The sequence below is a fragment of the Vicugna pacos genome, chromosome 2 (assembly GCF_048564905.1).
Source record: "Vicugna pacos chromosome 2, VicPac4, whole genome shotgun sequence".
Classification (NCBI taxonomy): Eukaryota; Metazoa; Chordata; class Mammalia; order Artiodactyla; family Camelidae; genus Vicugna; species Vicugna pacos.
In genome coordinates this window covers 50,574,299-50,602,085 of record NC_132988.1, presented here as the reverse complement: position 1 = coordinate 50,602,085, position 27,787 = coordinate 50,574,299, and the positions used below count along the sequence as shown (strand labels likewise).

The window sequence follows — 27,787 nt, the reverse complement described above, 5'->3', positions numbered from 1 at the left end:
AAGACTTTTTCTTTTCTTCAAAAAGTATTTTAAAAGAATATAAGTGGAGGATATTTTAGATAGGAAAAACTGCTGACCTAGGGCCAAATTTAGCTCTTAATCCTTGAAAAGCTAGATAAGTTAGCACTGAGTTTGAACCCCATGAGATGTACGTCACCTTGGGGATGAGTGAAGAGGGGCAGGGGACACGAGGCTGTATCTATGTGTGTGCGAGTGTGTGTGTGTGAACCAAAGATTCATGGGAATAAGCAACTTAAGAATTCAGAAGTTTCTCTGAAAGTGAAGGAGGTAGATCTAATAACTGATGATCTGGCAATGTCACTGCTTTTAGAGAAATAACTTCAGTTTTACATTGATTTTTTTGATAGATGGAATTATTATGCAAAAATATACATTGTTACTTTCCTAACTACCGAGCAAAAAGACCAAGCAATACTCACATCAACTGCTTATTTTAATGTCAAATGTTTATTTCTATGCCATAGTTGCCTCAGCACAATTTGTAAAAGAAACGAATCCAAAAAAATGAATTTTTTTTTTGTCAGGATATTTTCTCTGCAGTTTTAGGAAAGAAAATAAACACCTTGGTACCAGAATTACCATTTCTTTCATGTCATTCTAATAAGTTGCATCTAAATATTTTCCTTGGTTTTTTTTTTGTTTGTTTGTTTTATTGTTTTTTTTGGATGGAAAAATATCCACAGGAAAAACACATTTGAATTCATCAAAATAAATTTGGGATAGTCTTTGTCAGAGAATATATCTAGATCATCTTTGTTTTGGTACACTATGTAACTAATTGCCATATTCTTATTATTTAGTATAACAGGCATACTTTATTACACAAAACAAAAGTTACTGAAAATGAACAATGTTAGAAACAAACTGAAACTTGGTGTATCTTAACTCTTCAGGTGATTAGATATTAGCTGAAGTGCCGGTATACAAATTTCATATCAATACAAATGCAATCTCTTCTGAACGCACTTAGTAGCGTAGTTAATTTTGATTTAGCAGATAGGGCATCTGATACAACTGAAACAACCTGATAACAATTTTTTTTTTCAATAAAAAGGAATGCTCTGGTTTCTAAACTGGCTCCCAAATTCAAGGGAGCCAGAAGATGGCATTTGCTCTTTAAATATATTTCTCTTGTCTGATTGCAGACACAAATCCACCAAGATTCTTATAGCGGAAGTAGGCACCACACCTTAGCTCACGAGGCTCCCAGAGAAGCCGGTTAAAGGAAATTGGTGATGCGTGGTGGTGGGCCCAGCACCTAGAAGACAGCGTGGTGGTTGTGCACGTGAATCCCTTCAGCAGACTCAGGGAAAGGATGAGAGTTATTTAAGTTCATGCACATTTTATTGAGTAGTAATATAAAATGCTTTTTCTTTTTTCATTGTTACAAGTGCATGCTTTGATTGCCAACATTTCAGAAGTCAAATTACAAAGGCAAGGCTTTAGGCTGTAGTGAATTACTTGGGCACTTATACAATTGTTAAAAATATGAATGGACTTTTGTTGTTGTTTTCAGAATGAACCAGTTGTAACCCGTAACTGATATACAAAGGGAAAAAAGTGAAAAAAGTACATATTTTGTGGCACATGACAGAACAGAACAAAATAACTAAACTGTTATGACGTTAACAGTTACCATGCATTTAGAGTTTCACATGTAACTACAAACTTATTTAAATTTCACAAGGTTTGCTAAACATGCTAACCATCTATATGTGCACTGACAAGCTTATGTTAAAAACTTTTAAGAATACTCTCCCCTGTAGATTTTGTCAAAGCTTTTTTTGATTACAAAATTTCAAAGGCATTAAGCATTTTAGAGAATATAAAGTACGCCAGTATACATACATTTCCAGTATATGTCAGACCACTAAGCGCATTACAGTCCCATACAGGCCGATACAGCCATTTTTTTTTTCTTAAAAAACATGCATAGGCAGATTTTTTTTTTTTACAGAATATAGATGCTTTATCACTGTACTTAATATGGTGTCTTGTTTACTATACTTAAAAATGCACCACTCATAAATATTTAATTCAGCAAGCCACAACCAAGACTTGATTGATCAACAAAACCCCTAAATATAAACAGCAAAAAAAAAAAAAAAAAGACAGATGTAATTATTCCAGTTTTTTAAAACTTAAAGAAAAGAAAAGAAGTTCATTGCCAAAGTAGTAAGTGTTATGTGGAAAGAAAGGCATTCGAGCACACTAAAGAAACCTGAGGTAAGCATAATCTGTACAAAATTAAACTGTCCTTTTTGGCATTTTAACAAATTTGCAACATTCTTTTTTTTTTTCTTTTTCTGTTTTTTTTTTTTAAGACTGCCTAATTCATTTTATAGCCATTGTCTGACAAGAGTAGCAAAACATTATCAATAAATAGTCCTTATTTAGTTTGTACATCATTTTGTTAAAAATGTTTGATGTCATCCATTTTTAGTGCTGCAACTGTAAACGTACAATAGAGTAAGAAATTAGACAAAGTTTTCATGTCCAGTAACATAATAAAAGACCTTTCATTAACCTATCTAGAAGTCCCTAATGCAGTAGGAAAACATGTTCATTCCCCTAACATTGCAGTATATACTAGCATTAGCTTTCTTTTTAAATTTTTTTTCTATAAGCATTTTTAAAAGGCAGACCCCAAAGAGGTGTTTAATCACCACCCCCACCAAAATATAGTTTATTATCTCTCTCCCTCTTTTTAAATGATAGTGTAAACTGAATCCAACACCTGGCCCCAGAGCAAACAAGCTACCATCAGAGGCGAGAACATCCAACTGCTGATATGTAGCAATCCCCATCATGCCCTGCAGCTCAAAAAAAAAAAAAGTGAACAGGAAGTGGTCACTGGATATTGCTGCTGTTACTGCCATTGCTGTCCGTGCCGTTAGTCTCTGAGGCGAGCGCCTTGTTGATGGAGTTAAGGTTGGCGTCAGAGGGCATGGCATCTCTGCGAGGCGGCATCCTCTCGTTAATTCGGTCTAAGCCCTTGGCCTCCTCGAAGCTAGTGATCTTATGTTGTGGTGAAAATCCTTTGATAGCTAAACAGAAAATCATTTAAAAAAAGAAAAATCAGGTTAGCCAGGGGAAAACAAAGGGCACAGCGGCTGCAGCAGGTGATGTTAGAGATTTCGCAGTGAGAGAGGGGATCCTTTAGTGGAGAACAAAGTGACGGGACCTGAACACAACACGACAGACTCCTTACCATACCCGCAGATAACCGAGAGGTCTGGTAACAGCCAATGTCTCTTGCCAACCAAAATGTCCTCTTCACGTTAGTCAGATGTGAACGTTTCTCTTGTCTTCTCGGAAGTTTGGCTCAACGAAATCCCAAGCGGGTATTAAAGAGGAAGGCTGCTACCAGGGACAGGTCTCTAGACCCAGCATCGACTGGCTGCATTATTGGCATAATTACTGCATCAAATGCCCTAATCTAGACAGACTGGAAATGGCCCTACTTTTACTATTCCATTGCAGTAGTAATGGCAAATTCAGTAGAATCATTGAGGCAGCTAGACCTAAAAATCTAGTAAAGAGCTTAGAGCAGAAGCTAAAAGGAACAAACTTGGGGTATTTCCATGGCATCTCAGGATCCCAGAAAGACTTTCTTGGCAAACAACTCAATAGTGGCATGAAAAAAAAAATGAAATGATAAACTCCTGCTTCTCAACTCAGCTTTGGAAGCATGGGGAGTGGGTGACAAGGTAAAAGAAACTCAGAAAAATCAAGACCAGATTCCTAAGAAGAAAAACTTTGACTTTCAGCAAGGAACAGGTCAAACTGGTTTTCATCTGGTCCATTACTGCCTAAATCAAAGAAAAACTCTTGCTTAATAGACCAATGGAGATGCAAGTGATGGTTCAAGAATAGCAAAGGGAAAATGCTTTTTGCAACTTTTAGCAAAAACGAATGGGAATGGTTTGGGCCTTATTCAATGAAAACATGGATTTCTCAAAGGAGGGGCATTGATATTTGATTTTTTTTTTTTTTGGTAACCTTTGTGTGCTCCAGAGATAGATAAGGCATTTGTGCGAGAAACGTTAACAATTTCTTCAGTACGTGCACCAACAAGTGAGCTGAAAACAAAGTACATGAATGGGGAGCCAATGACATCACTTCGCTTTACTTCCTGTGAAAGTGCAAGCCAGACACTGAAGGGCCAGTCACCAATGCTGAACTGGGCTGCATCTCCATGGCTGATGCAGGACAATGGCATTGTCCCCTTAGCCTTCCTACCCTATTTGAGGAAAAAAAAGGAAAGCAGTTTCAAGCTGAAACTTTACCAGCCACTCCCACACAAATATGCAGTGCCTTTCATTAGTATGGATGAGATTCTTAAAGGATATACACAGTTGCTTTCAAACTCATTAAACGATGAGAAAGTTTGCTTCCCCCCTCTGCATTTTAAAGATTAGCATCATGGTGATTAGTCAACTATGAGAGGAAGAAGATGGGGAAATGGGGAAAGACCAAGGCCCAAAGCAAAGCTTCTTAATTCTTCTTTAATTCAATCATAAATTGCAAAATAATAGAGCTGTCTAACGAGCACCCACTCTGAAAACTAACTCAAGCATTTTGAGGGACCAAAGTAGTACTCTGTTGTTTTCCTAGACTACTGTGAACCTCATTTCATCATAATTTATATACATAAGTTTGTCATCATTACTGATGAAGCAATTTTACGAATTTAAATGGCAAAAAGTGGAATCTCTCTCTCTCTCTTTTTTTTTTTTTTAAGTTGTTTAAGGTTTTAAAAGCCAATGGGTGGCGGGAGCGGAGAGATTCTAAATCTAGCTAGAACAATGGCTATGTCCGGAATGGGGCTCCAGGTCTAATCGTTTCTGTCTCTCCTGGTCTGGAAGAATGTGCTCTGCTGTAGTTGCTGGTCAGACAATGGGTATTAGCAATTTACATTGGTAGGATACTTAACACAACACAGAGTCACAGAAACCACAGAAAACAGCCAAACTATCAACAAGAATGCACACTGCAGATTAGAGTTTGCCAAGAGGAATAGAGAATTCCCACATAAATAGCAGTTTATTCACTGCTATTTAGGAAGCAGTTGTATTTTCTCTTACAGTGCCATCATTCCCGCTACCGGACCCAAATCACGTACCAATCACTCTAAAGCGGCACTTTTTTATAGCATATCGAAGGACCATATCACACAATTTTGGGAACGATAAAACATTATCTTGCAAGAACAAAATACAACTGAAGGATTTTGTTTTAAAGGGGAACTTCGAATTATGCTTTTTAAAATTTCCAGATGGTAACGTACAGTGCATATCATATTAAAAACTACTTTGATCGGCAGTTCTCTCGTAACTATATGTTTAAAGAGCACTCGATTCGAAAGCAATTGCTAGAGGGTCCCCTGCGTGATCCCAGAGCAGTGCTAGGACACGGTTGTGTGCCCTCCTCGCTTCTCCTGAAGCACCTAGCATGGTGCCTGGTGCAACGCAGACACTCAGTAAGACATTAACCAATTGAGTGATGATTCAATACTCACTATGCTTGTTACTGGCCACTCCCACAGCCACGAGAGACTGTCAAACGCTTTAGAATATTTTGCTGGTGCTAACTGTCCTACAAATACCAGGAGGTTAAAATTTCATAAGACTAGCAGAACTGTTTATCTCGTACACAGCTGTCTCTTGGAATATTTTTTAGAGGCATAAATGAATGTTGAACTACAACGCAGCACTATTCAAATGAGCTTTTTCTTTTTGCTAGAAATTTCTTAACACTAGACTTCATAGAGCTATTTTTATTCTAGTTTCAAGCGCTGACTAAAAGTGATTTGAGGGAGGGACATGGTTCAGCTCCAAGAATATTGTTTTATCCATTATTTGTCAAAACGGCTGCCATAACCCCCACCCGACATGGTTCAAGATAAATAATCCTTTTGTTTTCTGTGATTATCCTAGGATCATTGTATACAAAGTCAAACATAGCTTTAAGGGAAAAAAAAATAAACAAACAAACAAACCAGAAAAGGACATTTTCCCCTTTAAAGCAAGAACATTTTTGGTTAATACTGAGCCACAACTGTTAGCCCAACACCCACACACTCTGTACAAGCTACAGCAAAAAAAAAAAAAAAAAAAGAAAGAAAAAAAAAGAAAAAAAGAAAATGAATACACCCAGCAGAGCCCTTGTCTGTTGCAGGTACAACAGAAAGGGGACTGGCCAATTTACCTTCATCAGCCTCAATAGCCTCAACAGTAGCTGAAGAGAAGAAAGGGGGTGCAAAGTGAATGAGAAAAATGAGCAGAGGATTTTTAACTCTAAGAACAAATCAGTGACGATCAAGGGAGCTAAGAGGATTAATGTTCCTGTAAGGGCTGGATTCTGACACAGACAACAAAACAGAAATGCTAAAAAGAAAGGGAAAAAACACAACGGAAGTGGTAAGTTTATCTCATGAGCTGGATACACCTATCTGAGTGAACCGCTTTGGATCTTGCTCACTAAATGAACGACCAAACGATCAACCTTTGGAAAACACTCAGGGAAGGTTTCTTTCGCTTAGACTGAATCTACAGGGCACTCGGTCAACCTAAAATGTGCATTTGGCTCATACAAAGTATGATAAATCCACTACTATGATTAGTGATTTATAGTTTTAAAATGCCCCCCCAAAACGGCAGAAGTTGAAGCATTACCATAATGTCAGTGGCATAATTTATGCTGTTTAACATGGGATGGAAAAGCAGGGAGGATATAAATTTAGAGGAAGAATAAAATCAATGTGTCTGCTTTGATAACATGTGGGACTTTTAAAGACAAACACTGGGCATGTTTAGAGTGGTGACAGAGAAAGGCAAAAGGAACAGGAGAAAATGGGTATAGTTTGGACTTCTTTTGCCAGGCAACCCATTTTAAAATGAGTTTTCCTCATTGGAATATCATTTTGGGAAACAAAATTCTTGCAATGTCACCATCAAGAGGTAACATGCCAGTAGCAGCAATAATTCTATTAGTGTTTTAAAGAAAAGATGGTCTAAATACTGAAACCTAAGCATATTTTAGAGGCAAACTTTAAACGCCCATTGCTTTATCAGCTATTTTTACAATAAGGTTAAGGTCTACATTCTCACTATACAGGCATATGAATCCTACTATGTTATTAAGGCTAGGGGATACTTCCCTAATTAAGTGCGAAAATGCAAAACTCCTCTGTAACTCCAAAATGTTTAATATTAAAATCCTACCCCTTGACTTTAATTTGCAGATTTCTTATAATTGAAGGTCTTAAAACTAGAGCAACTGCTAAATGTGCAGTATAATTCACTTAAAGTGCATTTCAAATTCCTTGTGATAGAAATGCAGAATGGTTACCACCATGGAGAAAAGCTAAATAGCAAAACTTTAAGTAGTTTCCCCTTTCGGACAAATTAAAGGGCATCAGACAATGAATTTTGAAATTGTACTGATGTACATGGTTTAAAATATACAATGACTTTTCCAACTCTCAGGACTACTGAGGTTCCAAACCTTATGTCTGCTATCTATGTATGTGCTTGTGTGTGTATGTAAGTTCAACACAGAATAACAAACCAATGGATTTAAAATAAAACAACAGAAAAGGAAACTGAATAACCCAGGTGAAAATCTGGAAACAAAACAAAGAACTGTAAGAACTTAAATAACTTAAGTTTAAAAGTAAAGCAAACATCTGGAACTGCACCAGCACCAACATATTAGAAATATGTACTTTCATTATTAAATGTATTCTTCTAAAGCAATTGTGGCCCATAGTTTCTGATAATACACTTGCTGTACCTTAAAACTGTGCTTCTCAGAAACTATGCAGATTTCAGTCAATTAGATGGTTGTGCATTTTGTGCATATAAATTATCTCTTTGTGCTAATGTTCTCAGACAGCATGTTTACTTTGGTGGGAAATTTTTGGGATTTTTTTTTTTGGTTATTAAATAATCATTAGCTATAAATTAAAGGGCGAATTTACTTCAGTTCTGTGGTATTCTCCTACCTTCATTTAGAAATTTTTTCTTTTTGTGGAAACTCAGGGGCATTGATTTTGGAATAAATTCACACGAAAATAAAGGAAATTACAGTGATGCTGCCGGAATGTGATCACTTAGCAGAACCGTATTGATGAAGTTGGACATCACTCTCTATGTAAAAGAGGTGAATCTAAACAACATAACCATGAGAATACCAGAATCTGGGACAAGGATAGAAAAGAAAACACAAAAAAAGCTTCAGGGAAAGATACAGGAACATAAGCAAGAGGCTGAGATTGTTTTGAAAATGTTATAGCATATTTCTGTTTTCAATTTTTTCAATTAAAGTCGAATAGAAAAGCACAATTTCCATAAAGTATGCTAAAATTGGACTCTAATGAATGATATTACTTAAAATAGGTAAAGAAAATAAGTAACAAAGTAAAATAGCTATATTGACTGTGCTGTCTAATATGGTAGCCACTAGCCACATGTAGCTATTTAAATCAAACTAATGAAAATTAGATGAAATAAAAAATTCAGTTTTCTCGGCTGTATGAGCTGTATTTCAAGTGCTCAATAGCCCCATATATTGCCAGTGGCTTCTGTACATATACACAAATCTCCATCATCACATGAAGTTCTAGTGGACAGCACTCATCCAAAAAACTAGAGATTTCATCTGTTTTCAAAAATAAAATATGGTTCTACTCAGTCTCCTTTGTTTTAGATGAATAAATCAGAGAAAAGACCCATATGGCTTCAATTTCAATTCCAGTGGATAAAGAAATCAGCCCTTTTTATATTCTTCCATTCTCCAGTAAATCCTAGGCTTAGGCATGAATATTTATGTGTGTATGTGTTTATTTCATCAAGCAAACAGATAACCAATACATTTAAGAAAAATGTAATTTAAAAGTTCTTTTCTAGCAACTGCTTGGCTCCAAGTGGCCAACTCTACTGTGCATGTGCGTGACCTGAACGAGCTGTCTCACAGCCGGGCCTGAAATCCTGGTTCATACGCAAATGAGGAGATGGGGGCGGCAGGGTACAGACCACCGCTCCAGGCAATGAGGGCGCGACTGAGTGGGGCGTGACTGGTCAAACCGCTGGGAGGTTTCAGCCCTGCTTCCAGCGGAGAAGAACTGAAGACCAAGACCAAACTCAAATGGATGACTTAATCAGGGCACTAACGACACGGCCGACTGCGATGCCCGGGACCCAGTGGTGCCAAGGGGCTGCTTACCGCTTTGCAGTGTTTGCTTCCCTCCAGAGAGCACTCCGCTGGGGAGCATGCCCGTGGGCGTCAGGCCTTTCAGCGTCAACACGCTCTCACTCTCTTCTCTGGAAAGGCACGAGGGGGAGGGGGTGGGGACACATTACCTTTTATTGCAGGAAAAAGAAAAGACTTGAAGGGAAAAAATAAGTGTATGTAAGAACTCACATTTACCTCTACTTTGGCTCCCTTGATTGCTCGCTCTCTCTCTTTTTTTGTACTTAAAACATACTGTATTTTCATACATTGATGTATAAGTCATGCTATGTAAATGACATGACTGCTAGGATAGAGTTTGGAATTACACCGTGGTGGAGGTTCCGTCCCTTCTGAGTACTCAAGATGCAGAACACAGTTCTGATTCTGCACGCCGGCATCACAGTACAAAGTGTTTGTGGGCAGCCTCCGTGACACCATAAGTATGTTAAAAAACAAACAAACAAAGCCAGGGAGACTGCTGATGTCAGTTTTACAGCCAAGGCTCAGCAAAAAGAAGTGGAGCTGATCTGACTGGGGAGAGAAGACCAGCGACTACCTGGGAGATGGAAAAAATCCGATCTATGGATTGAGAAACTAGGAACCACATCCGGGGATCGTTAAGGAATTCCAACATTACATGACACACACCAAAAATAATGGCAAAGAGTCAATAAAACAACTGGTCAAGTTTCCAGCTTTTCTTTTCAGCCTCTTTCCCCACTGATTTGCTTAATATAAAATTGACTACTCATTATGATAATTGTTTTACCATCCGTTTTATATACTTCATTCATTATTTTGATTACATTTAGTAATCACAGCAAAGCATTAATCAAATGATTAAATAACCATAAAACAGGAATCACCTCATGTATTTTCATATAACAGATACTGTTATCTGACATAACCAGAAAAAAAAAATAGTTACAATACACACACACACACATATAATGTCTGTAATATGTACAACTATCTACGTCACATTTTTATGAAGATGGCTAATATGACCCAAACAAAATTCCCAAACTACCCCCAAAGCTACTACTTCACAATCTTTCTTCAACTTCATCTTTTTAAAAAAATTGTTTTAACTTCATGTTTACCTTAGTTGAAAGAATGACCCTTTTGCTCCTTTTACCCTTTCTTATTCCACATCTATCAGTCAGCAAATCTTGAGGATTCTACCCTCCAAATATTTCCAGTATCCTACCACTTGTCACAATACCAGCCCCTCACCGCTTTTAAAAACAGCCTTTTTTTGTGATATAACTAAGTTATCATAACAATCTACCCACTTAAAATGTATAATTCAATCAATGGTTTTTCTTCTGTTTACATAGTTGTGAAACCATCACCACAGTGAATTTCAGCACATTTTCATTAATCCAGAAAGAAATCTTGTGTCCATTAGAGGTCACTCTGCATTTCTTTCAGTCCTATACAACCACTCATCTGCCTTCTGTAGATTTGCTTCTTCTGGACACTTCTTACAAATGGCAGCTTGTGGTCTTCTGTGACTGACTTCTTTCCCTAACCACCAGCATCTTACTTGGATCACTCCAGCAGCCTCTTAACTGGTCTCTCTGCTGCAGCCTGGTCACGCTCGTGCCCCCTCCTCCCATTATCTATTCTCAGTATACTAGCCAGGTTGAGCCTTTTAATACCTACACAGATCCTGTCACTCCTCTATGCAAAACTCTCCAATGGTTTCTCCTCTTATTAAAGGCGAAAGGCATAAATCTTTAAAAGATTTGCCCAGAGCCCTAAAGAACTAGCTCCCAACCCACAGTCTCCCATCCTCACCCATCTCTCGGACTTCATGTCTTACCAGCAACCACGTCCCGTAGTGTTCCTCAAACACACCCTGCACACCTCGCCTCGGGGTGCTGCACTGTTCTGTCACACTCTTCCCCCAGGTATCTGCGTGACTCCGTCCCTCCCAGCCTCCAACTCTCTGCTCAAGCATTGCCTCCTAAGTGAGGACTTCCTTGAAAATGCTAAATCAAATGATAATTAAAATACATGCACCTTCTTACTCTTTATCTCTCCTTGCCTATTTTATTTTTTAATTAATTAATTAATTTCTTTTGAGCTCCTCTGCCTGCTACATCCACCCTAGCTAGAGAAGCTTCATGTGAACAGGGGTTTCTGACTGCTTTGTTTCTGCTCCATCCACAACACCTAGATCAGAACAGGACTCTGTACATAGTCGATCGACATTCAAAAAACATTTGCTAAGGGCAGGAGTCAAAGGAAAATAGAATGAGGCATAGTAGTGTTAATTCACATTTTAGATTTCCGAGTCTTTTCCTGCTATTTAGGGCCAACCCCTAAGCTCAGGCTAATGGTTAGTCCCCAATATGCTGAGAAAGAAAACTCTTCCCCTTTTGGCCCCTCCGATTCCACACCTGACAGAGGAATTGCCTTCTCTGCTAGCTCCTTCCCCAAGATGTTCACTTTGAAGCACAAGTCCTGAGTACATTCACTTGACTGGTGGATCCCAGCAACATGCAGCACCTTATGGGCCAGGGCTCCTGAAAGACAGGTTTCTGGTTCCCTTATAATATTGCAAATTATCAAAATGTCAGGACTGTGTTTGACAGCTCTACCTGACAAATGTGTACCACCATCTGGATTCATCCATTACATGTTAAAACATCTAGCTTCACAAACTCCTTGTATTCGTCTCTTCCCTTGCATCTCTCCTCCCACAGTCTGCTTCAACATCTTTTGCTTGGATTACTTCAATGGCTTCTTAAATGCTCTGACACCTGTAAGTCATCTTGCTATCCGATCTTCACACGGTAATTACATATTCATCTCAACATGGGTTACAGCATGCCTCTCATCCTGTGAAAACCATTCCATGACTCCTTGTTGCCAAGATATAAAAAATTACACGCTTAACCATGGTCTTCAAATCCATCAGGAATCTGGACTTAAATACACTTTTCAGCCTCATTTTTTACTAGATTCCACACTCATCTTCATGTCTTACTATCTAGCTCTTCTAAATACTTAGGATTCACTGACTACGTAGTTTACTTTCAAGTCAGATTCTCATCAGTACTGCTCACTAACTGAGTGAGTTTGGACACGTTGCTTAGCCTCTTTCAGTTGGTTTCCTCATTGAGGTCAACTCCACTTTGCCAGCTTGCTATGTGGATTCCTCTCAAATGGGTGCGCCACGGGGCATAGGGCATCTGGCCCTTAACGAGCACCCCAGAAAACACTGCTCTTAGGTCCCTGGGATCTTGAGGATTTCTCAGCTGCCAGGAATGCCTTCACCACAGTCCTCCACCTAGTAGAATCCAGCCTAGCCTCCACAACACTTCTCCAAGGGCAACCTCTTCACAAACATTCCTTTCAGGAAACAAAAGGGCTCCTTCCTGGCCTCTTCCACAGCAGGGCGCCTCTCCATGTATTTAGCATACATCCCATGGCCTTATTTAGTTTACTGTCAACACATCTGGCATTTCAATTTGGTGTCCACTTTGCCTAACGTAGTGTATAGTATACATTTAACACTCAATCATGACTTACTTTTCTCTAGAGATGACCACCCTGTGTTCAACACATTTACGACAGATGCTTTTATTATAGGAAGCAATACTATGCCCCGTGTTTTTATTTTTCTACCAAGATGTGAAATCTTAAGTAACTGATCATCAGCGGGTTCAAATGAACCATTTCTCAGCTGCGAATAACTGCATCTTACAAACCAGCAGGCAGGGGACTAGCGGGGCTTTCCAACCTTAAGACCTATCTATGATTCTGCAGCACTGCGCCTGCCACCTTCATGTAATCTGCAGACATGTAGATACAAAGACTTTTTAAAACTTTTTTTCTTCCACTGCTTTATTACATTTATCTTGAATGAATGAATGAGCCCTGCAGGTTCAGTGAGGAATATAAAGCACTGGAGCCGCGGTGGCTGCGTTCACTAGGCTGGGGGGAGCGACTATGCTCGTCCTTAGCTCTCACAGGACTTTTCAAGATTTGGCTGCTACCGCGGAGCTATTCCTGCCTTTGATCTGGTGTCTCTGGGAAAGGATGATCGTGCTTTTCATCCTTCTCCTGGCTCCTGCTTTGGGTGTCAAATCACTTAATTACTCTTGAGTGACTCTACCAAGAGCAGGGTAGAAATAGCAAGAAGGAGAAATCAAAAGAGCCAGGGTAGCGACTCCTGGAAAAAGAGTTGGAAAAAAAAATCCGGCAGATATTATGTTATGAAATTATACAATGTGGAGATGGATTTACTCCCAAGATATTCCTATTTACCCTTGTTAATGTGTAATTGTGAACTGACTGTATATTCCTAACATACAATAATACCGCATTTGAAAGCAATATTTCCAAGAGAAATATAGTTACTTTGTATTATCCAGGAATAAATAACTGAATTTAAGTAAAGAAAAGTGTAGTTAATACTCTTCAAGAAAATACTTGTCTTCTAAATCCATGCTTAATAACATGATTCATGATCTATTTAAAAAATAACTACCATATGGGAACTAAACACTAAATAACTTTTTTCCTTCAATGATTTATTACAATAATTTAGATTCACATGAACATGCTCTACGGATGATGCTCATTTCCTAGAAATCTAGTGGAATGCACCTGATAAATTCATCTTTTACTGCAGAGCAAGAGTGAAAAATAAAAAGGATTATAATAGCTTTTCTATTTTATAACATGTTCAACCTATTGTGAAATGAAGGTTTTAAAGTCCTGCAGCAAACAGAGGGATAAAATGTGAAGCAGTCCATTTAGAGGCTTTCTCTATGGAAATAATTTAGTAGTCTCAAATTGACTAAAATAGTGAGGAACTGACAATTCCATTAAAAAATAATTATGAAAAGCAAATAGTTTCTTGTAAAATGTTTAAATTACCAGATTAAAGTATTAAGCTGTTATGGCATGACAAATAAGCAAATTCAACACAGAACAAAGGAACGTGATCCCACCTGAGAACCGAGAACACTCTGGCCATCTTGCCAATGGCTCTGATCTTGTTCCTTATCACCTCCTTCCGGGCTGCGGCCGTGGCTCCTGTATTTTAAAAACAGAGTTAAGAAGTCAGATGACTTTTTCGTTAACTCTAACTATTTTACCAATTTACATACTTAACAGACTGTACTCAGAAAAACCAGGTTTGTTTGTTTGGTTTTCCCTCTCTAAGGATTTACCTGTAAATCAAGTGTAAAAGCCTATGCTTCTGACCATGAATACTTGCCTGTGATTCCTCAGAGGTCCCCTAAACGCCAGAGAGCCACTTCTGAGCGTTCCAGGGGGAGGGGTAAACAGCTCACTGAAAAATCACTGAGCAGGTGGGGCAGGTTCCTATCCTTCTCTTCTAATTGAGTTCCCTTCTCTTCTGCTTATACAAAGAGAACGTGCATTGGCAGAAAAAGTGAGTCACTAGAATCTTCTACCCACTTCCGGGCTCCATGTTGGGAAGACTACTTTACGAAACTTCTTTTTCAAAAGTTCTCCCTTGAAGTGATCAAGCCAGGGGCTATCTTAACCCCCTTTGTTCCCTGGAATATCCTTTACATTAATTAACGGCCATAAAACATCTGTTTTGTGCTTGGTACTCTTTCCTCTCTCAGTTGGTTCACAAGTTCTAGAGGAAAAAGTGGAAAAACTACTAAGTTGGACTTGGTGAGAGATGGTGGCACGTGGTTTATATTTTAGCAGCTATGTAAAAATGTCACACATAGGTCTGTCTAAGTTTTGTCACTGACTGCATTTTCCAAATTAAAAAAAATAAATCTACATATTATTATAATAAATAGTTTCCTTTTTTATATTTTAAAAAAATACTGTATGATCTTTAGTGAACCTATTTTATTTTTTCTTAAATTCTCAAGTTAATGTTTAGAGAAGTGCAAAAAACAAAACAAAAAAAAACCCCTCTCTTTTTAAGGTGTTTATAATCCAAGGTAAAAAGGATAAGGTGTCCTTTTCACACATCATATGGGACTTTGTAGGAAGTGTTAACACCAGCAGATCATTTTTCTAATTCTTCTGCCACTAACAGAAAAACAACAAAATACTCCTTTCAGAGAATATCAGACAATGAAATGTTCCTCACCTAAATGAACAGTTTAAGTCATAGAATGTGTTCAGAGAATGGTCTATAGATGATAATTGGTGTAAGTTTTGGTCTTTTAATCCATGGTAAGAACAAGCTTTCTGACCTTCTTTGGAAGGAAAGATTTCTGTTGTTTCCCCTGACTTTTAAGAATTCAGTTTGGAATCTTTTTCATTGTTTGCTAAGGGCCAAACAATTAATCACAGCTCTAACATGTCTATAAGAAAGAAAACCCACACCAACACTCATACAATTTTGAAATGGCCAGAAAAAGGTCTCTGCTTTTCTCTCCACCCAAGAAAGTGAAGACACAACAGGCCACGTTTTCCTCCTGGGTGGGTTAATTTGTCAGAGGTGATGCCAACCCACACCCACCTCACGCACCCACGGATACTCCTCAGAAAGCTGTACTAGGCAGCTGGTTTCCTCTCACTTCCTCTCTGACCTGAAAGCCTTCAAACAGCCCATACTGTTGTCTATTTCTTTTCCTCTAGTGGCAATCACACCATGGCGGGTATCCCCCCACACATCTGATTAACAGAACTTAGTACTGCCAGCTCTCCTGCCTGCAAATGAGTGGAGTAAGTTTAAATCCATCTGGGAGAAAGCCACCGTCCAATCCAGCATATCTGATACTGAAATGGAACCATGGATCCTCATTCATGATTGGTCCCTTGAATTATACTCTGCTGGCCAAAACATTGGAGAAGAAAATGGGACGTGTGTAGGTGCTGCCTCAAACTTTATTCCGAGTTTCTAATAATATTTATTATCCATGATTTGCAATGAAGATTCTTTATATAATAAATCCTGTCCTAGAGACCATGTGAACATCTGAAGTGTCTATGCCTTAATTTTAGATGATTTATGATCAAGAGACTACTAAAGGACACTTGTTAAGGGGAAAAAGTGGGATGGCAATTAGTCTTCTTACAGTAGTTTTTCTATTTTTTTAGTTCTTCAGTTAAATCCTGCTTCAGTCTAACTATTCAGCCTGCTATTATCACTCTATGTTGAATTTTCCCAAGTCTAACCCAGTCCACTGAGAGGTCATGATGTGCTAAGGGGAAAGATTCTGACCCTCTCCAAGAACAGTATGGCCAGATCATAAGATCAATCCAACAGACACAAGGACTGGAAAGTAGGGGAGAGCTCCAAAAATGGGGACTATATTTAGAAGCACAACCAGGAAAGCAGCAAGAAGAAGTAGTTAAATGTCTAGAAATGAAATGGGATATATTTAAGAGAAATGAGAAGGGGAAAAATGTAAAATCAAGGAAGTGAAAAATATATAAGAAGGATAATCTCTCAGGAAATTTTCATTAAAGGACTTGTAAAAAGCATAACCAGAGCAATGAAAAGCCAGAAACTAGGCAGGAAAAAAAGGGGAATAAATTATGTAGAGCTGTCCTTTTCAACTCAGTATAAGCTGGTACTCAGAAAAATGCTCAAATAAATACAGAATTTTAAATGTAAAATGAACATTCTGACAGTTGGAGCCAGTTTAGCATTCCTCACTTTTCAGATCTAATGACTCCACTGGAGAGTAGAGAGCAGAAGACCCTAGTTCAGTGTCCACAGCCGTGCTCCCAGCAAATGGGGAGTCACATCGTTATTGCAGCACTTTTCTTAATGAAGCAATGCTGTCCCTTATCTATCTGTCTGTCTGTCTGTCTATCTATCTATTTGTGTATGTATTTATTTATATTGCTATATAGTTGATTTACAATGTGTCAGTTTCTGGTGAAGTATGAAATAATGCCATTAGTAGCAACATGGCTGGACCTAGAGATTATCATACTTAGTGAAGTCGGTCAGACAGAGAAGGACAGGTATCTTTTTAAATTTCTCAGTAACCCAGGTAAGTAAGAAGCTTTTAGTACTTCTTTTATAAAAGTAGAATATATTTACTCAAAATGGCAATTGAATTAATTAAAGAAGAGACATTAAAAACAAATGCCTCCAAATTTTATCCTGGGGATTACCTTCAGTATTTTCCAAATAATCCGAATCAATATGAATACCACACATTTACAATCCACAAAATGTAAAATATCCAAATAAAATATCTGAACTAATACATAATTGAACTTACAGGAACTGAACAATAGCAGGATAGAATTAAGTTCAAATGTAAAGATCCTTGCATGTTTAGTATTGCTATTCCTGGTTTTGGTATTTTCCAGAGATCATTAAAAGTCTTTTTCAAATACTTATGTTCCATTGCAAGTCCTCACAGTCCATAATTCAATACAAAGATCAACGAAAAAAGGCACATTTTTTTCAGAATTTTACTAGCTGTGACATGCAAATACAATGTCACGTTTAACATTCTTGGTACTTGCTGTATTTAAGTTGTGGAAATGTACCACAGTAGCTCAACTTAAAATTCAGTATATTGAATAATTAAGGCACACACACACACACACACATACACAAACCTGTTACATGAAAACTGTGGTAGCTATTTCTCAGAGAAGATTATAATCACTTATTTTAACTTGAAAATCCAAAACCAAAAGGCAATATTTCACAAGTTTAAAAAAATGAGTAATTTTAAGTAAATTTTCATTTCCTGTTTCCATTCAAATAATTATCACTTCTTTTTCTGGGTCTCTCACTTGTTTCCCTTTTTATTTCTAATCTTCTTTTATGCCTGGGGTATTATTGACACTATTTCCAGATCTAGGCTCCCAGGCACACTCAATCTTCCTCAAAGGTGAATGTACACATCAAGGAACTCTTGAAAGATTTACTTTGACCATGTGTCCTTCCTGACCTTAAGGCAGTGCCTTGCTGACTTCTCCTGAAGTCTGAAAGGTATCTATGCCAAGCGGTCTGCTGAGTGAGCGTGGTATCCCCGCAGGGTGGATTTCAGCCTCTGAAGGGAACCAGATAATGGCAGCACCATCACAGCAATGACGGGCCGAGTGCCAGGGTGAAGAGAGATTCTGACACGTGGGACACCTGCCACGTACAGGCCTTGGCTCCCGATGGCTCACAGTTCCTACCCATTCATTAAGTGCCTCCTGGATTTCCTCAGTTTTAACTGAATTAGGGGTATGTGGAAAGCACTATATAGAATACAATTTACTACCCAAATCATTTATCCATTAAATGTTCTTGTAAATCCAATCCTATCCTATCCTATAGCCTGCCACGTGCCAACTGCTAGCAATGGAAATACGAATAAAGTGTGGTCTTCACTTTAGGAGATCAAGTGAATGATGACAGTGGACAGTGACAAGTACTAGAGAGGAGGGAGCAGACGTGTGCAGGAACTGGCTGCTGTCAGCTAGTGAGATACACTCAGCACATCCCTTCCTAACACCGTCTTTAGTAGCTGCAGTAATTTGAAATCAGTGGTAGAGAAGGGAATTTATACCAAGAAAATCTGCAAATGCTACACACCAGGGCCATTTTCCCCCTGGAGTGATGGGTTGTTAAATATTTACCAGCATACCCCTGGAAACAGGTGTTAATTGTCTGGAGAAAAATATTCATTGACATGGTGACAGTTGAAGGATCCTGAAGGATAAATAAGAGTTAAAGACTAGGAAGAATTTTCCGAAGAAGTAAGAGAATTTTCAAATCTGTAGAGGCTGCAACAATCTATGTTACGCTCAGATGATGGGTGAGAAGTCTGGTGTGAATGGAGTTTGGGTGCACTGGGGTGAGGGTAGGGTGGGAAGAGAAGCAGGACATGCCTGGGGCTAAACTGTAAAAGCTTTAGCAGAGTTGTAGGAGCAAACAAGAAGTTTAGGCATTGCACACTCATAACAGAGGTACCAAGAACTTACTTTGCACTTACTCCCCCAATCTCTGCAAAAGAAAAAATAAAGAAAGAAAGAGAAGAAAGACAGACAGAAACAGAAAGAAAGAAAGAAAGAAAGAAAGAAAGAAAGAAAGAAAGAAAGAAAGAAAGAAAGAAAGAAAGAAAGAAAGAAAGAAAGAAAGAAAGAAAGAAAAGAAGGAAGGAAGGAAGGAAGGAAGGAAGGAAGGAAGGAAGGAAGGAAGAAAGAGAGAGAGAGAGAAAGAAAGAAAAAGAGAGAGATGGACCGAGGCTGGGTAGAGAGATAGACACATAACAAATGCAAATACAATCACATATTAATTGTAGAAAGTAAGTGATGGGTACATGAGTACTGACTGTACAATGCTCTCAACATTCCTTTAGGTTTGAAACGTTTCATAATAAAGTGTCAAAAAATGAAACTATATTTGGGAGAAGCTAGGCTTTGAGGGAAAAGGGAGACAGACAGCAGCTTGAAGAAGAGAGGCCTTTCCTCCCTCCCTGTCCTGGGGTTGTACAGAGGACGCAGGAGGCTTGCCAAAGGGGGCAAAGAAGAAAAGTTCTTGGCGTGATTACATCCACCCCTCCCCTTCTCCAAACAGCTCCAGGGGAAATTGGCCCAGTAAGATTTTGTTTGATAAGCCCAATTCAATAGACCCTCATTGCCTTCAGTACCTTTCTGCTACTGTAAGAACTGAAGATGATGAGCTACATAAAAATTTTACACTTGAATATTTTGTGAAATAGGAATCTTTTTATATTATTAGAACATAAAAAAAGCTGCTTTCAAAAATTGAGTTCCTTACTCTTTTTTTAAGTGTATATAGTTTTAAATGTTTAAACTTTTAATTTTTCTATTGACATATAGTTGATTTACAATGTTGTGTTAGTTTCAGGTGTACAGCAAGACAATTGTTTTTATATATATTTATATATAATTTTCTTTTTCAGATTCATTTCCATTAGAGGTTATTATGAGGTACTGAATACAGTTCCCTGTGCTATACAAGATCTGTTTATCTATTTTATATACAATAGTGTATATCTGTTAATCCCCAACTTTTAATTTATCCCTCCCCTTCCCTTTCCCCTTTGGTGACCATGGGTTTGTTTTCTATGTCTGTGAGTTGTGTACTCTAATGGAAAATGCAGCAGAAAATTTCCACTTCATTATTTTGCTGGCCTCAAATATTCTGCTATTATTTAAGGCTTCTTTCTTTAAAGGACTTTTAACTAATACAAGTGTATCCACAGCATATGTCTTTAAACGCAGTATATTAAAAGAAGTGCATACACATTAACATTTCAAATTTTTTCAAAAGAAAGATCTATTTTAAGAGCTATATTTTGCTGGTAGGCTTCAAATCTCTTTAACCTTTTAGTTCAAATTCTAAGAAATAATATAGAAACTCACCCCTTTTTCATATTTGTTAAAATATAACGAAGTTCATCTCTATAAGAAACCTATTCCACTTGAAAGTAAAATGTGACTATGACTCATGATTATTTAGCAGAGTTTAGACACGTCTCCAGATTTTATTTTTCAATGAATATGTGGAGGAAAAACCGGGCTGGTCTAACAAGATAACTCACAGGTCTAGGAATGTGAAGGAGAGGCTGGGCTGGGCTAACAAGTCTAAGTATTGGAATACTGATCTGAGTTCTGCTGGACTAATTTGTAAATCTAAGTTAATTAGTGTTGGTTTGCTGTTTATGTTTTTTCGCTAGCCAGCTGGATTTTCAAAGATACATATCTGGCTTTGGAATGTTGGTTTGCTGCCTCCCCACCTCCACTTTTGTGATGATAATGCTGCTAAAGCTGTTCCATGCCTATTGGCCGAATACCCCAAGCTAGTACTTTACCCTATAAAACCTCATATGCACGTCTTGGAGGTGCTCAGAGCTTCGGAGCAGAAGCCCCTCTGAGCCCGCCGGCGGCGTAATGTATCTGAGTACTCCAACCCTCCAAGTGGTGCTTGTTTCTTGACTGGCCTGTCGTTTCCGTAACAAATAGAGCAATTACTAAATTTGAATAAAGGCAATTGATGAAACAAAGCATTAAGGTGTTGAGATAAGAAATATTTTTTGTTGTCTTACATTAAAGACAAAAATTAGCTTGGCTTCTGCCGCAAATCAGCACTTTTGAAATATGATACCCTGCAAAGACAGAATATGTCTTCAGATGCCTCTAAAAACCTTGCATGATTGGTCATTATAGCTTTTTTTACAAGTGATGATGAAATTATAAGTACAAAGACAGTCCTGTTTGGGAGAACATATATCCCAAATTGGCCCCTACAAGGCTACAAGGCCAAACCATGTGCAGTAATCCCTAAACCTTATTTTCTTGTCTTTCCTTTCTCTGATCCACTTTAACAATAACAAATCTTGAGCATCTATATCTCAGCAAAGTGATGCTATTCAGAAATTACCTAAACAGCTACCGTGTTTTGTCCTTGACTGTGAGTGTGACAAGTGCTTCATTACACTCTTCTGAACAGCCAGGCACTTGAGTCCTGGGAGTTAGGGACAGCACAATAAAGCACTGAGAAACTGTTCATTCTGATGGACTGGCTTCCAAACTGTAGCCTTTATACTTTTTACTGACGCATCTGCAAAATATCCTCAAAAGAATACTATTCTCACCTCCAAGTTTAAATAAAGAATATAATATTATAAACATTGTCAATTTTTAAATGAAATGACTATACTACTTTCTTTAAACAAATGGCACATAAATATCATAGCAATTTCATCCCACCATCATTCATTTAAAGTAAAAATCCATTAAGAAGCTATTCATTGACATTTAGAAATTTTACATTAGACCTTTTTTCTTTGAAATTGCATTTCCATTTCAATTTCCCTGCCTTTACTTTAGTGAATTATATATTTGTACTTTGAAGTATTTTATCACCACATTATATTTTGCTGTCAAATTTAAATTTAAAGTAAGGTATTTTTAAAATTTCCTGAGGCAGTATGCTCTAAGAGTTAAAAATTCCTTTGTAATCAAAATCACAATTATTAGTAGTGCATAACTGAGCTAGATAGCACAAACACATGATAAACATTTGTGAATATTTAAAAAACAAAGAAATAGAATTTGATTGGAATGTACCTCTTAATGATAAGGATGGGAGGGCAGTTACATGCCTTGATTAAGGAAAATTCCTAGGCAGTGAGTTTTTTCAGCCTCTGTTTGTTTAGTACTCCAGGCAAGGTTCACAGCGATTATGTCTGGGGAGACCTATGCCTTTCTGTTAAAATGGGAGAAAGGCAATGGAGAGAGGAGGTGGGAGAGGAGAGGCTGCAGTGAAGCCTGCAGGGTGGAGCCCAGGTGAGTCCCCAGGCTGATTATTTTCAGGAATGAGGACATATGGAAGCTGAGGATGTGAAAATGGATTTCCTTGTTCCTCTTGAAACCTTGGGTAACCCACTGTTTCAAATATTCTGGCATGAAGATAGCTGCTCTATCAAGAATTAGATTATTCAGTCTCTAGAGTTGACAATTGCTGGGAAAAAGATCTCCTCAACTAGCCATAACTTGAGAATCCTGCATTACTGATCCATTTGGGTCAGTGCTGGTTAAATCTAGTTCAAAGAGATTGGAGGTGCTGCCCCTCACGAAACAGCTGTATGTATGCTTCCGTAGGTTACTCTATTAGGCAGAGAAGAACACCTTCAGGATAACAAATTTTTAAAAAAGCTCTGTAAAAATTCATCTTTTTGAGGATTACAACCCAAAATAGTTGAAATACCTTTCTAATTTTGATCTTAACAATCCCATATTACATATTCATAGGCGATAAAATTGGGACATAAACGCTACTCATTCCGAATCACTCCAAACCACATATCCCGAATTTCTTCCATATGTTTTAGCTCAACTAAAATCTCAGCATGGAATAGAAACTATAGTGGTGTGATATTTGGCACAGGGCTATTCTGTCTTATATGTCATTTTGAAAGGAACAGAAAATCCTTGAAAATGTATTTTTTAAATAAAAAGACTCTCCTGTGTAATGGACTTTAAAAAAGGCCAGTATAGCCTAGACTATTTCTTCCCACTTCTCTTGTCACAAAACATTACCGGATTCTTTGGACAGAAAGTCTTAAAAATGCACAGACTACTCCCAAATGTCAAATAACAGTCATTAATTGGTTATCTTAATACACAGGTAAAAGTTCCTTTGGTTTACAAGGACTAATTTGATTCCATGGACTCCTGTTCTCTGAGATATTGTGTTCCATCTGCTCAGTAATTCCTCAGTAGAGTCACAGAAATTGGCTATAAGTGTAAATTAAAACTTGGGTAAAAATAAAAGACTTTAAAGCAGATTAGGAAGCTTGGTTGAGTTTTCAAGAAACTACCACATATTCAGCCTATGCCTTACAGAGGACTTCTCAGTTTATTTATATTTACCAAAGTATAAACCAATAGTGTGTGAAATCCCACTTGAATTAAACTCTTTGTCATGACAGAAATGCATCACTTTTGTAAACTGACAAGTGAAAATAAAAGCAAAATGAGACAAAATTACAAATGTCAAGCTAATAATGTGGATGTATTGTCTATAGGAGAAACAATCATGATGCTTGGATGTTTAATCTACCAAGGATTATTTTGGATATAGGTAAGGATGCAACAGTTAAAAAGTTATTCATTAAGGGCCTAATTGTGCATATATGCTAAATGCTGGAAGAAAGCACTTAGACAAGATTTAATTTTGGCCCCTTATGGATTTATACATTTATCAAACACTAGAGTGATATTCAAATGTTATCTCGGAAATTAAAGAGAATGAAGGAAAAAAAGGGCACAGATATAGTAAAATACTATGTTTGACTGTCCCACGTGTTATACACTAGACAGAAAGCTAACTGAGTACCATCTGACAGCACACAAGAAAGCAGGCTGAAGGTAGTGTAACCCCGCCATCTGACAGCAGAGGATGGCCGAGGCACTGGCATCCACGGAGCTGACCTGAAACAAAGCCACTCAAAGGTCTTCTGATGCTATTCAGGAACTAGGCAGGGTTCTCTGTCAGTACAGAGGGGGTGTGGCGAGGGCTTTGCCCAAAAAGGAGGAAAATGAGAATAAGGTTCTGGCCACCGACCAGTGCAAAGGCCTACACAGACGACCTGAAGAGGCAGAACGGCTCCTAGGCTCTGAGGCTTTAACATCACCGAAATATGTTATCAGAGGAAAGGGATATATTAATTGAAACCTGCACTCATCACCCACAGAGACATAAGACAGAAGAGAAGCCAAGGGAAACTTCTGAAACGTCTAGAGAAGGACCACGCAGGGGCCCGTGACAGCCCTTAAGCATTCTGGCCCAACAGCAAAGCTTCAGATCATAGATACCTGCCTGGGTCATTCACTTCTTTTAAGACAAATGAACTGGCATGTCAGAGGCCGAATAGCACAGTGGCAAAGAACCCGGGCTCTGGAATAAAAGACCAAGGTTTGAGTCCCAGCTCCTCCATTTACAGACTGTGCTTGTTGGGCAAATGACTAAGTGTCTCTAAGTCTCACCTTCCTCATCTAAAAAACGAGGAAGGTTCCAAGTGCTTCATTTGCATGATTTCAAATGGTAAGTTGTTGACCTAAGGTCATCAGCTGGGAACCCAAGCCATGATGCACGAGAGTGGTAGGCTGATGATCTGCTGCCCGGGTGAGTGGAAGAATTACCTAAGTCATGCTCTCATTCATTCTCAACAGTCAACAGACACGAGTGCCGGGACTGCGCCACCTGCGAGAGCACCTGGCCCAGGATACTCAGAAATGTCCGCTGTTTATATTAAGAAGGAAATGCTTGTGCAGAAGTGAATATTCCAGTTCTTCCAATAGTTACATTTCTCACTGTAAATTAAAAGGTTGATTGTGTGATCTTCATTAATATCAAGCTGCCTAAGTTGGGATCTCAGTCGAGTTTTGTGCCAATGAGGCTGAAGGTTGGACCCCAGATGATGGCAGGGGAGAAACTGGGATAATGCTGGTTTTGCCTTGAGAAAAAAAACTAGACCACTCCACAAAGATGAGCTGGCCAAACAGAATCAAGATTTCTATTTCTTTTGAGTTCTGAGAAAAACTAGAAGAAAGTTTTGTAATTTCTTGTGAGCTAAGAGTAAAGATGAAGGAATGAAATGGATTTTTAGAAGAGCGAAAATAGATTCCTGTCATAGCAAAATATTTTTAAACGTTAGATTTTCTGAGCATTTACTAAACTTTTTCGTATAGCCTTTAAGCCTGCCATCTGAGATCAAACAACTATAAAGAGAATGTTTTACAAACTCTGGACTCCCAACAACTCTGCGGTGGTTCCTTCAATTATTAATTATTCTCATATAAGTATGATTTTCAGGTTAAGGAGCTGGACCTATAAAATGCTTTAGTATAAAAAAAAATCTTTTGTGCCAAAAACACAAGAGAAATATATTTTATGTTCTTCTCTTATTAATTTTTGGCAAGCTGACATTACCCACTGTAGCTCTCTTTATGAAGAATGCCTCTTTGACGTGCCAATTACCTCAACCTTGTTTGTAAGAAGTGAAGTTTTTCTAAAATATATAGGCACACATATACACAAAATCTGCCTTTGTTGAGTAAAGAGAGCTCTCTACTTCGATATCTTTCAAATAAAGAATGCATCAAGGTTTACAGAGCCCATGCTTATTTCCTTTCATTATGCAACATGGACTTCCTTCTCAAATACATTTTATAAATACATTTAATTGAAGTGTATGCTTAGATACGGAATAGCTAATGTTTAATATAAGTTGGCCAATGTCACCATAAGTTGAAGGAAGGCTCAAATGCTACAAAAATCAATGGTTTTTAAAACTGCAAATGTTGTATATGTGTATAGCACATGTGAGTATGGAAATACAGTATGAAACTCTAGAGTATTATTATAATATTCTAGCCAGTGGTGGACATGAGCCAACCAATTAGCCGTAACAAGGATACAGCTGTTCTTTTTAACACTTAGTTTGTTCTGCAAAGTCTGGGTTTCCATGCAATGTGAAAATTATGCCACCTAATAAGGAAACTCGTCCGTGCAAAATAATGTAGTACAGTAAGAAGAGACACTGGTACTGTTAATGTCTGTGTCACTGTATCATTTTAGTTAGCAACTTAAAAAGACTCACTGTAATCACATGGAAGTCAGACTCTATGATACTGATTACAGTAGGGTGGCTAACTAGGCACCTTGTTTGATAGCCAAGGCCCCAGAATATTGGTCCCATAAATATGATGGGAATTTATACTCCAGTACCTAGTAAATGCCTGCGCATTTTTAAAATATACTTCAGTTTTAATGATATACTGGATATAACTATTTGTTTCCTTTTTGTGGCATAACCATGATGAAAAAAAGCAGTTACCCATACTATAAGGGGTGCAGAGTACAAAGGGCCATTTATAGTGGTAAAAATGATTCAGCTTATAAGTTACACACTGAAATATTAAGTAATTGAGAAAATTCAACAATAAACTGGAAGGTTGTGCAAACTCAGTTATTTTCAAAAAAATAAGAGAAAAAAACTGATAAACTGATATGCACCTTTGCATATAATTTTCTGAAAACTTTTATGGATTTCTCACATGGCCATCCTTCTTAAAGCAGTAAAATACATAACGCATTTTTCTTTTCCTTGTCAGAAGTAGAACAGGACAAGAAAGATGTCCTTTATGTTTTTCTCCTTCAGTTATTTTATATTTAATGAATATTTAAAATATGCAAATACTTCATCCTCATGCACACTCTCCTCCTCCAACCCTCTAAGTCCTCTGTGAGACCAGCATGTTGAAAACTGTCTTTTTGTCGTATTAGACCCTCAGCTCCGCAAAGGTAGAGACCACATGTTTGTTTGCCACTGAATACACAGAAAGAAATATTCCATGAATAGACAACTTGACATGGAAATAAAAAGATAATATGTAAAATAAGATAGAAATATAACCCTATATTAAAATTGAGGTACTCTGAATTTTATTTTAGTTTTTGGCCTTTACAAATGACTTCAACTTTCTTTTTTTAGCTGTTATAAAAATAAAACAAATTTTGCTATTTCCCTCTTTTCAATACTGTTATCTGATAATCAAAGTTATGCCCTAATATTTTGTTTTCTGATCAAACTTGTATCTCACAGTCATCTTTCTGCATTTGGTGCAAATACTTTTCAATAGCTGCTGCCTGAGCTGCTACCCAAGTTTGGTTCTTACGCTGTCTTCCTCATCACTCCTTTCTCCTTTGCTTGTTTTTCTTCCTTCTCCAGCTTCATCAAGGGATAATTTCATGGATCAGTCCTCAATTTTCTGATATTTCCTTCTGCATCAGTAACTTTGGAGGCCTATCTGACTCTTAGCAGATTCAGTTGTGACTTTTAGTTCAAAGCCTTTATCACAGGCCAGATTTTGCTCCCAGTTTTCAAGATTCCACTGCCAAATCCTGCTTGCACATTTCCAGAGTTATGTGTGTCACTTTTACTCAAACACACGTCTGTCACTAAGCTCATCTTTCTTCTGAAACAGATGAGTGTTTTTCCATAAATGTTCTCATTCTCCTAGGCACCGAAGTTTGACCTATCCAAATCCACTTCTGTTTCCTTTGCCCCACTGATTC

The 27,787-nt window shown here is 37.9% G+C and overlaps 1 protein-coding gene across 2 annotated transcripts in view; it reads right to left on the bottom strand.

The window, feature by feature from the left end:
* Nucleotides 1-449: 449 nt before the first annotated feature.
* PPP3CA (protein phosphatase 3 catalytic subunit alpha) overlaps nt 450-27,787 on the bottom strand; it is a 287,229-nt gene continuing 259,891 nt past the window's right edge. For both annotated transcript variants that reach the window (XM_006208923.4, XM_072939945.1), the window contains exons 11-13: nt 14,229-14,313; nt 9,250-9,347; nt 450-3,068 (exon numbers count right to left, since the gene is read on the bottom strand). In XM_006208923.4, coding sequence (XP_006208985.1) covers nt 2,872-3,068; nt 9,250-9,347; nt 14,229-14,313 — 380 coding nt within the window. In that variant the 3' untranslated portion in view covers nt 450-2,871. The remainder of the gene's footprint in view (nt 3,069-9,249; nt 9,348-14,228; nt 14,314-27,787) is intronic.